Source organism: Tetrao urogallus (assembly GCF_951394365.1).
Source record: "Tetrao urogallus genome assembly, chromosome: 3".
NCBI lineage: Eukaryota > Metazoa > Chordata > Aves > Galliformes > Phasianidae > Tetrao > Tetrao urogallus.
This window is the reverse complement of record NC_136815.1, coordinates 48,716,888-48,729,554: the sequence shown is the minus strand read 5'-3', so window position 1 is coordinate 48,729,554 and position 12,667 is coordinate 48,716,888. Positions and strand designations below refer to the sequence as shown.

At 38.8% G+C, this 12,667-nt stretch overlaps 2 protein-coding genes across 2 annotated transcripts in view; one reads left to right on the top strand and one right to left on the bottom strand.

The window, feature by feature from the left end:
• The window catches only part of LAMA1 (laminin subunit alpha 1), a gene marked incomplete at both ends in the record, with an annotated part of 96,888 nt that extends 92,572 nt beyond the window's left edge, over window positions 1-4,316 (top strand). The window contains 2 exons of the mRNA XM_079533878.1: window positions 1,031-1,253; window positions 4,156-4,316. Coding sequence (XP_079390004.1) covers window positions 1,031-1,253; window positions 4,156-4,316 — 384 coding nt within the window. The remainder of the gene's footprint in view (window positions 1-1,030; window positions 1,254-4,155) is intronic.
• Window positions 4,317-9,695: 5,379 nt separating this feature from the next.
• The window catches only part of ARHGAP28 (Rho GTPase activating protein 28), a gene marked incomplete at both ends in the record, with an annotated part of 70,890 nt that continues 67,918 nt past the window's right edge, over window positions 9,696-12,667 (bottom strand). Inside the window, 2 exons of the mRNA XM_079533691.1 lie at window positions 9,696-9,787; window positions 12,366-12,430. Of these exons, the coding sequence (XP_079389817.1) occupies window positions 9,696-9,787; window positions 12,366-12,430 (157 nt within the window). The remainder of the gene's footprint in view (window positions 9,788-12,365; window positions 12,431-12,667) is intronic.

The following is a 12,667-nucleotide window of genomic DNA, read 5'->3' as shown; positions in this document are numbered from 1 at the left end:
AAGGATTGAATGGTTGGGTACCACTAAAGAGTCATCACTGAAATGGAGGTGATGGAGGCAAAATGTAACCAAATCCCTGTAGAACTAGTATGGGACAGACTGTAAGTATCAAAGCTTGTCATCATAGTATGATAAAATGCGGGTTTAGCAGAACTCACTGGAAATTTCTGCCTTTGTAATTGTTGTAATTCATGTTAGTGTGAAGCCACTGTGACCTCCTATACTAGGTATCTTGTATGTTAGACTGAATATATTCCTTTCTTGATGTGTAATGCTTTTTCTTCCATAGAGCTGAACTTGCCCTTGTTAAGCATATTCTCCCATGTACAAAACACCCTGCTTTGTAGTCTCTTCTCCAGTATTCATGAGCAGTATCTTGGACAATTAACTCTCTCTCTGTAAATCCATTTGTTATGCTCCATAAGCATTTTAACAATCAATACATAGTGCACCACTCATTTCCTGCAGAAAAAAAAATATATTTGATTGCTCTTAAGTATTTGCTTTCCTCAGAAAAAGCTCATTTTTTATTCAACACTTCCTAGTTAGAGATGGTGTTAAATATGACTATCTCTATAGAAGATTTTCTGTTCATATTTACATATTAATCCTTATCACAGAGTTGTAGAAATGGCTACTGCTTTGATAAATAAAGGGATGAAATAAACACACATATTGGTAGTAGTAATTGCTTATGGTTCATTCCCTTCAGATAGATACAGCAGATCTTCTTTCAAAACTTATGTCTCTGTTTCTATGAGAAAATTACACTATTGTTTTTGTTGGAAACATTGAAATCCTACGTGCACAAACCTAGCCACAGATCATTGCATGGATGGATCTAAGTCTCTTAGATTTTAAATATAATTCAATTAAGGACTCACACTCTATCAAAGTAAACATTAGCTATGCGTAATTAGCAAACATTTATAAAATGGAAATATCTGCACCATGATTGTGCTTTTATCTAGATAAATTAGTTCATCTGTTCTTACTTCATATCTTTATTGTCATCTGGCTGTTTATGCAGGTTTTATTCCACGTCAACAATGGAGCTGGCAGAATAACAGCTATGTATGAACCAGGAGTTGCAAACAGTTTATGTGATGGAAAATGGCACAAACTTCAAGCAAACACAAGCAAATATCGTATCTCACTGATAATTGATGGGAATTTGGTTCAAACTGATAATCCCCACATTCAGTCAACATCTGCAGATACAAACAATCCCATTTATGTTGGAGGTTATCCTGGTAGGTACAATAATATTTCTTTTTCCTTTTCTCCTTTCTGTGTACTTTCTTTCTTTCCTAAGAATCATCCCTCTCTGCTCCATATTATGAGTTCATGACTGAGTGATAGATCTTAGTTACCATTTTCCATGTTGTTACTGAGACCACAACACATTAATGGTTGCATTCTATCATGATGTAGGAGTTCCTTCAGCTGTTGAGTGGGTTGCAGAGATGAACTGAAGGCTTTCACTTTCCTACACTAACCTGCTCCTTAATTTCTGAGAAGGATTGCTTCTGTGCTTCCATACGATTTGTCTTTCATAGTATCCCTGAGGGTTCACAACATCCCTACCTGTATATGTTCAGGTGCAATTCATTTTTCCCTTTGCATTCATAGAATCATAGAATGGCTTATGTTGGAAAGGACCTCAGAGATCATCTAGTTCCAGCCTCCCTGCTACCCTCTAGATCAGGCTGCCCAGGGCTCCATCCAACCTGGCCTTAAATGCCTGTAGGGATGGGGCATCCACAATTTCTCCTTGCAACCTGATCCAGTGCCTTACCGCTCTCTGAATAAAAAATTTCTTCTTAACCTCTAAGCAGAAAGTTTAAAGATGTTTCCCCCTTGTTCTACCAGTATCAGACTGTAAAAGGTTGATTTCCCTCCTTCTTGTAAGTCTCCTCAGGTACTGGAAGATCACAATGAAGTCTCCCCAAAGCCTTCTCTTCTCCAAGCTAAACAAGCCCAACTCCCTCAACCTTTCTTCACAGTAGAGGTACACCAGCCCTCTGATCATCTTTGTAGCTTTCCTCTGGACCCACTCCAACAGCTCCACATCCGTTCTGTGGTCCCCAGCTTAGACACAGTACTCCGGATGAAGCCTCACAAGGGCAGAGCAGAGAGGGTCAATCCCCTCCCTCTCCCTGCTGGCCACCACTCTTTTGATGCAGCTCAGGATGCAGTTGGCCTTGCAGCTTTTTGTTGGCTCATACCCAGCTTTTTGTGTATCAGGATTCCTCAAGTCCTTTTCTCAATGAATTCTTCTCCCAGTGTGTATTCATACCTCACATTTGGTCTTGTTAAACCTCATTAGGTTCTCATGTGCCTTCTTTTTGAGCATGTCTAGGTCCAGCTGGATGGTGTCTCTCCATTCTATTTTGTCAACTGCACCACTTAGCATGGTGTCATCAGCAAACTTGCTAAAAGTATGCTCAATCCCACTGTCTATGTCATCAATAAAGATGCTGAAGAGCACTGGTCCCATGATGGGCCCCAGGGGCAGATCTGCACCTGAACATAAAGCTCTTGACAACAAACCTCTGGCTATGATCATACAACCAGTTATTTATCCATCTAGTAGCACAGCCTTCAAATCTACATCTCTCCAATTTAGAAATAAGAATGTGGTGCCGGACCATGTCAAAGATCTTGCACATATTCAGGCAGGTAACCAGTTGCCCTTCCTAGGTCTACAGATGTCATCACTCCACTGTAGAAGGTCTCCAGACTGGTCAGACATGATCTGCCCTTGATGAAACCATGCTGACTGCATTGGATCACCTCCTCATCTTGTGTATTCCTCAACATCTCTTCCAAGAGGATTCTATGAAGTTCCTAGGCATGAAATAGGCTCATTGGCCTGTAGTTCTCCGTGTCTTTGTTTCTCCCTTTCTTGAATATGGGAGTGATGTTTTGCATTCATCTTAGAAAATTTTCAACAATAATACTTTTCCCTAAGTACAATTTTCTGCTTTATTTTTGCTAATTTTTCATGTCAGGGCTATGCTGGCAGAGTTCACATCGCAGCAGAGGCACATACATCCCCCTTGCATGTTTTCTTCTATTTAACTATTTAACTATCATACAATGATGGTAATAGAAAAAAATAGTGACACAGAAATTATGTAACTGGAATACTTTTAAATTTTGTAATTCATTTGCCAATAATTTGAGCTAAAACAATTTATTTATTAGGGCAGCTGAATTTGCATCATCATGAGCTTAATCTTTCTGTACTCACACACAAATATATTTATTTATAGCCTTTTGAGAATTGCATCACTGAGTAGGCTTTATATGGTTTTGAATATCCTGTACCTTTAAACATATCATCACATGCCCACGTAAATTTGTCTTTGAAACAGCTGTTACCATTTTTTTCTATTTGGATATTTCCATTTATGTGAAAAGAAAGAGATGAAGTCTGAAGGGTGAACTCACTTTTAAATGTTTGGAAAGCTTCAGGGACAATAGCTTAAAATGGTACAGAGCCTTCTGTTGGACAAGGTTTATGAAAAATGAATTAATGCTAATTAAGTGGAACTTGATTAGTGTAGGTCTTGCTTGAATACCAAAGTAGTCTTATCAGCATTTTGTGAACCTTTTTGTAAAATAGGGTAACATGATGATAATTATTCTTTCAGTACTTCATCCCAAAAGAATAAAGTTCACTGAGAAGAGAGAAATTCTTTAGTTATGTGCTGCAGGAGTGTAGAGTGAAATGTTTCACAGGTTGTATAATAAAGAGTTGGACTCTATACCGATCTCATGTTTGATTTGCCAGGAGAGTCATGGCTATGTATAACTCAGCTATTGCTGATGGCTTCAATTTTTACTTGAAAAGCATCAGTGTAAAATGGCTTTCCCCTCTCTTTTCCCTGCTCATTTTCCATTTTCCCTTGAGGCAAAATAGTCCTGCAAACTCTGCGTAAGTTATGCCAGTGTATGGCTCATGCTTGAACCAGTACCCATCCATGGCAGGATACCCTAGATCATTCAAATGTGATTAGAACTTGGAGCTCAGCTGTTACTATTTTTCTATCTCATTTGAGAGGGGAAGCAATTAGATAATAACCTGGATCTTTGTGTTGTTTCAGTTCTCTGGAAGTAGATTCTACATAGTTCATGTTTGTTTTTCAGGTGATGTGAAACAGAACTGTCTCACAAGCAAGACCTCATTCCATGGCTGTCTGAGGAACCTCATGCTAACCAAGGGCCAACAGGCTGACTTGTTTGACTTCAGCAGAGCTTTTGACCTGCGTGGAGTCTTTCCTCATTCCTGCCCCGGAGCTCAGAAATGAACTGAACAAGGCCTGTCAGGGTTAGACAGGGTTTTTTTGTTTATCAGTTGTTTATCATTCTCATTTCATAATGGAAAGAATTTCCCCCAACCTCTCCTCCCCCCCTCCCCCCCCCTTTTTTTTTTTTTTTTTTGTGAGAGCCTGCATCTCTTTGATCTTCTGATTGTTTTTCAACTCAGGTCATCTTTTTTTTTAGTCAGAAACTCTATGTCTGTATTGAACTAGAATTTTTCTAAATAACAAATACCTCTACTACAATATTTAGTGACATTAATTGGATATTTCTCTTTTGGGAATTTTTATTAATCGGTGTTTACAATATGTGTTCTCTTGATTACTTGTCAGTATTTCATTTTATTGTGTGTTGGTCATTTTATGAACAGGTAATAATGTTGAGCCACATGATAAAACTGCAATAAACTGCATTATTTCGTATAAATTCAGCTGTCCATATATTTTATTTAGAAGAAAAAGAGTCATAAGATTGTGAAGTGAAAAGTACAAGTGGATTGAGTCCAGCAGAGGGAGCAGGAGACAAAGGACATAATTTTGAAGGTATCAGATTCAGAGTCCAATGAAGAGAATTTTCTTATTTATAATTTCTGTAGTAGCTCTGATCCCTTTTCCTTCTGCTCCAGTCCTCCTGCCCTCAGTAGCTGCATTGTTGAGGTGGAATATATTCCTGTTTATGCTTTCATTTGAGTGGCATTTCTATAGCGTGGAGAATGTGAAATAATGTGTTGGTGAAAAAACTGATGGGGTCTGGTTTGGCAACAACTGTGTATTTTGGCAATGAGAACTAACACATCTTCTGGGAAAACAGTATTTCTTACAAGGCAGAGGGAAACATCTTTGATTCCCTGTGATTCCTATTTTGCAGGCCAGCAAGCAGGTCTGAATTTTCCTGTTGTGTCTGCCTCCATTTCAAACATGAGGCTTCCAGAAGTTGTGCTTGAGCCAGTTCTGGGGGATACACACTTAGCCTGACTCAAGTAACAACATCTTTTCATCGACTGACTGGACCACTGAGTGGTGCTGGAACATGTCTGGTATTTGAGGATGGATCTGTAATAAGTATAATTCCTTATGTGTCACTTCCCTCTCCATTTTTGTTTTTGAACCAGCAGGATTTTTGCTCACAACTTGAAGCTTTTAGTAAGCATTTTTACAATTCCTTCTCTAGTGAATTTTGATCTACTTATATCGTAGTAATTTAAAAAAATACTGGCTCAAATAAACCTGAGTTATCAATGATTTCAGTGAGGCAGAATTCCCAGCAGTGTCATCTTGTTCCCTGCTTTTGCATAAACAAGAGAAGGAGCCCCTGGTATGAAGAAGTGCACTGCTTAAGCAGCTATGGGTGTAGTGTTCAGGCACTGTAACAACACCATTGCCCTCGGGACAGATTTTCCTGCCATTTTTGCAATCTCTGTTGCTTGCTTCTGTCAAAAAATCATGTGTTTTAACTTCAAAGAGATTTTTTTGTTGGTACTGTTTTTATTTTTGACATGAATACAAATACAATGGACACATTCTGCTGTACAAGTACACTAATATGTAGGCTTACATCAACAAAACATGTAACATTATAAAAAGGACTGTAAGGAAAACGTACATGCAGACATTTTGCTTTGCTTAGTGGCATTGTATTGCTTTCCAGAGGAGACAGACATTAATGGAAAGCCACTGAAAAATAAAAACTGAAACACTGCTTGTGTTTGCTGCCTGTTAACCCCAATATGTGATCTAACAAGGTTCATATTACAAGCACTCATCGAGGCAGCATGCTTTAGATATTTTTGTCCATACCTTCAAATATTCTTTTTAATAGAGGTTATTTCCAACTCTTGCCCCCTATAGCAAGAAACATTTTATCTATGTAAAAGACTAATACAGAGGTATAATTAATACTAGAAAGCTTTGGAATATTAAACCTCTAAGCCAAAATATTGTTCCTGGAAAATGGAAAGTGAGGTAGTTTTTATTAGATGCAGATGCAAACACATTTGCACATGTGAACCTAGCTGCATGAACAGGTGAGAGCATTTCAGTTTGCTTTCAATACGTATTTCTTGCAGTACTCTGTATGTGTGGACAGATGAAACGCTGTCTTTCTAGAACCATGGAATATATAAATTGGAGTATATAAATGTTTGAGGCATCTTTGGAATTTGTTGAATAAGTTTCTTCCTCCTTGCTGCCACATTCTGATTAATAGCTTTCACATACGTTGCTTTTTTTAGGTGACCATATTATCACATCTTAGTTTTTAATTTAACTACTGCTAGGAGGAGCAAAATTTCAGGCTTCCCTGTCAACATCTTGAAATCTAAGGCCAAAAGTTGAAACTTCACATTTAAAAATACTGGTGAGATTGTTTGCTTTGCTGCATATTAATTCGAGTTAGCGTACCACACCAACATGACACAACTTAATGTTTAACAATATTAACCACAGTACACATGGATCATTAGGTTCATTCGTATCAAACAAGAATTGTGCCATTCTGTTTCAGGGACTGCAGGTGTTTGGCCATGCTGTAGTACTTGGGGTACTGCTTGGAGAGTCGAGGTTATCTGCTAATGTGCATATCTTAGGAAGTTACAGGCAACCTAAGTGTAAAACAAGGCTTCACGGAATGTATTTCATTTCATTCCCTCAGATTTGTCTTTCCTAAGTTGCAAAGCGGTAAAAGGTGAAAGTTCTCTAATAACCCCTTGTATTCAGTGCAGAGAACAATGATATTTAAGATACATTTTGATGAAGTCCTCATTTCAGGGTCTAGAATGCACAGGTAATCTCCTTTTTCTTCCCATGTACAGAACTAAGAACATGGGCTGAGTGGGAAGATGCTGAAAGTCAACGTGTTTGTCTGAAGATGGTACTATAGAAAGAGTTGCCTTGTTTGCCATTACAAATTCTTTACCTAATGTTCAGACTTTCCATATAGTCACTAAAGCTTTTTTTGTTGGTTATAAATACAATGATGCTTAGCATTTATGTTATGCTCTTTGTTTTCAAAGTACTTTCCATATAAAATCCGTTTGCTGTGTTTGTCATTGCTATATGGGTATTTATAAATCGTGCTCTGCTAGTGAAGCTGTTTGGCTGTGTCTGAGAGCAGAATTTGACTCCAACTAATTCTCATGTTACCTTCATAAGGAAAAGTACTCATCCTGTAGTAAAGCAAAAAAAAGGAGGGCAGCACAGCAGAAAGGATTGTCCGTGATCGCAGAGGGAACTAACTGGAATCAGGAAAAAAGCACATGACAAAACATTAATTTCTAGGCCTATGAGCAAACCACAGTTCTACTCTCTCTCTCATATACTTAAAATAAATAGTTGTCAAAATAAGTAGTGCATTTTATAACAAAACTGTCCTAGACTTAGCCTGGCTGCAACTATGCACCCATTAGTGTTATGAAAAAGAAAAAGAAAACGACGGGAAGTTAAAAATTATACACATTTTAAAGTAGACAAAAAACCCAACAACACTTCTAAATTTCATATTTTATCTAAAGAAGGAAAAACAGAAAGGCAGGATTTGCCCTTTGTAGATGTTGCTGGTAAGAGTGCAGATTAGATGTTGATTTCTTTGACTGAACACTAAGAAAATTAATCACTGCAGATCCCAATGTGCTTTGAACCAGAAATATTTTCTCAAATGTGAAAATCATCGTCATCATGCAGTGTCAGCAGCTCGTCACAACCTACAGGGTTTCTCTATGACACAGTACTCTATGTTCACCTAGAAGACTTGGTTCAGAAGGCTTTTACATTGCTAGTTGGTACCTAAAGCATCAGCTTCAGCCTCATCTGTATGTCCAGATTGTGAACATTACTAGCTGAGCACAGTGGGTGAATTCACTGTGCAACACATCTGTGTGATGATGGTAACACTGAAGTGCATTTGAAGGTGTTCCCATTCTTTCGGTAAGACAGAGATGAAAAATTATTTGCTGTTTTACAGAGACCTGTGTGTTTTCTATTCAACAAACTTACTTTATTTACATGAAGTATAGCCCAGAACCAGATGGTTGGGTGAAGAACGGTGCTCACCCTAGTGACTGGCTGCCAACTAGGCATCCTCATATTTGCTACTCTATACTGTCAATGCAGTTAGAACCCACTGTTCTCTTGTCACTCTACAAGTTTTCATGAACTGCACGCAAACAGCAAAAGTAGCTGCAGTTTACTATGTATTTGTAGAAACCCTAAAACAACTGGGCCTGGTTTGACTGTGGCCTAAAGGCCCCCGTTGTGAAAAATTAAAATAAAATTATTAAACTCCTGTGCTCATTGGAAGCTTTTTCTCTGTGCTGTGTCATGCAAGATCTGGATGAAGATCTTTTTTATCAATGCAGCTGAATAGTATAAAAATTGCTTACATATTGAAGCTAAAATATAAGAAAAATAATTAGGTTACAAATTAAGAAACTATAACATTTAATGAAAAAGATGATGTCCTAAGTGGCACCATTAACACATAACTCATAATGTGGCATTACACAGACTTAAATCTGAGCATATAAGGTAAAAGATGGAGCCAGAAAATATGTCTTCTCACCTACCATTTATCTCCTGAAGCTTGCATGTAAGACAGGGGAAGGACGGAGAAAATGGTTTGTGGTGCTACAAATGCACACAGTAACAAGATCCAGACACATGGTTCCAGAAGACTGATAATAATATATACAGTGGCGCATACATAAAGCGGTATACAGCTGTCTACACAGTAGTTCTTTCCCTTGCTTCCCTCCCTCCCCCAGCACCAGGTACTGATGAGGAGTGATTGAGAGATATAAATACTGCAGTAACGCACTCTGCACAGGTTGACTTTCAGCAGAAATGTTTGATATTGTCACGTGGCTCCTTCTTGGCACTGCTGCAGGTTGAGATCCTCTGTTTTGCGCTTGACAGATACTTCTCCTTGAATGTCTTTGTGATGCCTCTGTGTACATTGTGGTCGGTAGTGTTTCATGCATCCATGGATGCCAATGGATTATTTCCTCCCGCAGAATTCATATTCCAATGTCAGGTCAGGAAACAAAGAACTCCATATGCGATGGGTTATTTTCTGTGCCTCCGTACCTTGGTCTGTCCTCCTCAACTCCTGGGCCAACTCTAGCACAAGCACAATCCATAGGAAAGCATAACTGATGTGCAGCATTCGAATGGTCCAGAAACTGGAGTGATCATTCTTAATTTCAAAAGTAGTACATGATGAACATCTGTAGGGCAGTACGATAGAAAGGAATGATATCCTGTAGGTAGCTAGCATTTTTGTTTTCATCACTGACAAGAGGCGAGAGCTTCTTCAAATGACAAGCATCACAGCTGTCCATTTGGCCTTTGTCCAGTATGCTGCAGCCTTGTGCTTCAGCTTGCTTTTGGTTTTATCACCCATTCTGCCTGAGGATTCGCACGGTAAACATCTAAAATGTATGCATCTGGATCCAAACAATGCTGACCTGAAACAAAAATTGAAAGCCACAAATCATATCATGTTTTGAGTGCACTTGGTGAATAGGATAGAGCTATGTTAAAATATCCTTGAGTGCAACTCCACTGTGCAAAAAGTGCATTTAGAGTACCCAGCTAGTGTCTTGCCTGGCTACAGAGAGCAGCCTAGGTAAATGTGCCAGTGATTTTACTTGATGTGATTCATAATTCACTTCCACTTACAGGCAGGATGCTTTGCATTACTGAGTTCTGGATGTGGCATTTAGTCAAATGTTAAACAAATTATTACAGTTTCTCTATAACCATTAACAACACTGTTAATGCTACTGGGCTCGAATTAAAACTCTGACTTAGCTTCTGCTCTGTTTTTAAATGCTCAAAATGTTGTTCTGCAAACTGTGTGTTCTTATCCACATAGGAACTTGCAAGATAAATGCAGACTACAACAAAGTTTCAAAGTCTGGAAGATTGAGGGTTTCAGCAGGTGGAAAATCATAGGAAAACAGGAATTGTCTTTGCTGTGTTTCCCACAATTTGCTTATCACATAGAAAGAAGCATTTGGTGCTTGTTAATTGGATAATAAGGGAATAAAAACTTGAGTTAAGTTGATTTGTTGTATTATATTGGATTTATGCTGGGTGATGCAGCCATTTAACTGGTGAGGTTATGCTGCTGTGACACAAAGGATTATAGTAAAATTTTTGTCCAGTTACTTAAAATGTCATTAGGGTCCTAATGATTTATAAAGTAAAACTTCATAAAGGAATTAATGCATCATCAGTTTTATAAGGTACCTTGGAACATCTAGGATTATAAAAATCATTTTAAACTGGCATATAAATTAAATGTTCAGATTTCTTTTTCTGCAAGAGCATCTTAGGAATACTTGAGGTTGCTTCAAAAGGTCTTATGATCCTCTTCTGCATTAACATCTCTTGGCCATCCTGTTTAGTGAGCTAAAACAAATCAATAACCAGGTGAAGCACTGGATGAGCATATCTTCAATAATAAAGACTTTGGTTCTTGACTGCTTTTGAATAAGTCTGTAGCATACATTCTGTAATAATTTTACAGAGATTATTTAGAAATGACAGGTTGTAGATTGGGCACATAGGAACCTTATGAGGTTCAACAAGGGCAAAATCAGTGTTCTATACCTGGAGAGGAGTAACTGCACGCATCAGTTCAGACTGGAGGCTGACTTAAAATGGAAAGGAAAGGAGCTCTGCAGAAAAGGAACTGGGTGTGCTGGTGAATGACGGGTTGGCCGTGAGCCAGCACTGTGCCTTTGTGGCCAAGAACACCAATGGTATCCTGGGGTGTTAAGAGTGTGGCCAACAGGTCAAGGGTGGTGATCCTCCCTCTTTGCTCTGCCCTGCTGAGGCCACATCTGGAGTACTGTGTCCAGTTCTGGGCTGTTCAGTTCAAGAAAGACAAGATAATTTCAAGCTAGCAAAGGGTCACAGAGATGATTTAGGGGGCTGGAGCATCTCCTTCTGAGAAAAGGCTGAGACACCTGGGACTGTTCTGTCCAGAAAAGAGTAAGCTGAGGAGGGATTTTATCAGTGCTTATAAATGCCTAAAGGGATATATTCAGTGGATGGAGCCAGGTTTTTTTACTGTGATGCTCAGTGACAGACCAAAGGGAAACGGGCACAAACTGGAACACAGGAAGTTCCATTTGAACATGATGAAAAACTACAGTGAGAATGACAGAGCACTGGAACAACTGCCCAGAGAGGTTGTGGAATCTCTCTCCCTGGAAGTATTCAAGATCTGCCTGGCCATGTTCCTGTACGGCTTGCTGTAGGGGACTGCTTTAGCATGGGGTTGGTTCAGTGATTTCCAGAGGTCCTTCCAACCACTGCAATTCCATGGTTCTGTGATTCTGGGAACCTAGAAGAACTGAGCTTCATCAAACAGCTGATTAAAGACTGAGAGAATCCATAATTTCAGTATGAAAAGACAAAGGGCAGGGTCAGGACTGTTCAATATAAAATTAAAATTTATTTTTCATTTTTTAGGCCAGGAACCTATGTGGCAAGTCACTGTTGTTATTACAGAAATGTCACTGCATGCAACACCGAAGAAGAACAACTCACTACTGCGAGGAATTTACAGTATAAATAACATACATGTATGAATACAAATATATTAGACCCATATAGGCAGAAGTTGAATTCTCAATTCTGTATTTTTATCTGTAAGAAGTTAACATTTAAATACAATGAGAAAAAAGGAAAAGACCAGTGAGAGGGGGAAAATGTATTTTTAAGAGAAAGACCAAGAAGCTCTTAACTGTGGAAAATGCTCAGTTATGAGTGCGAGAGAGGTAAATGAAAGGTCAGATGAGATTGGCAGGGCTGCAGCAGCCATGGGGGGTCCTGCTGGGATCTTGCCACCATGTCACCCCAATCCGCGGGGTGCCTCTCCAGCCAGCAGGCATTGTTACATTAATTTTATGAGACTTTGGATCAGCTTTCCTGCAGATGGGCAGGAGAAAACCAGCTGTGTGAAAATAGCACTGATCTGGAGTGTTTTAAAAGCCTAAGGACATTCTGAGTCAAATTTTCAAATAGACCTACCTATATTTCCTCCAACTTCATGTAAACTTTGGATCTGGCTTCTCACATTCTGTGACAATCCACGGCTAGGAGAGAAAAAAAAGTGGTTTTTTTTTTTTTTTTGGTTTTTGTTTTTTTTTTTGTGTGTGTGTGTGTGTGTGTGTGTGTGTGTGTTATAGCTACTGCCTATCAATTGCCACTTATATTAAGCAGAAATTGATATTTTTTCCCTCTTCTCACAAACTTACTTATCAAAAGCAAGGACTTCAATCAAACGAGCAGAATATATGTGCTGTAGAGGTATTTTACCATGCAGAGTTAAC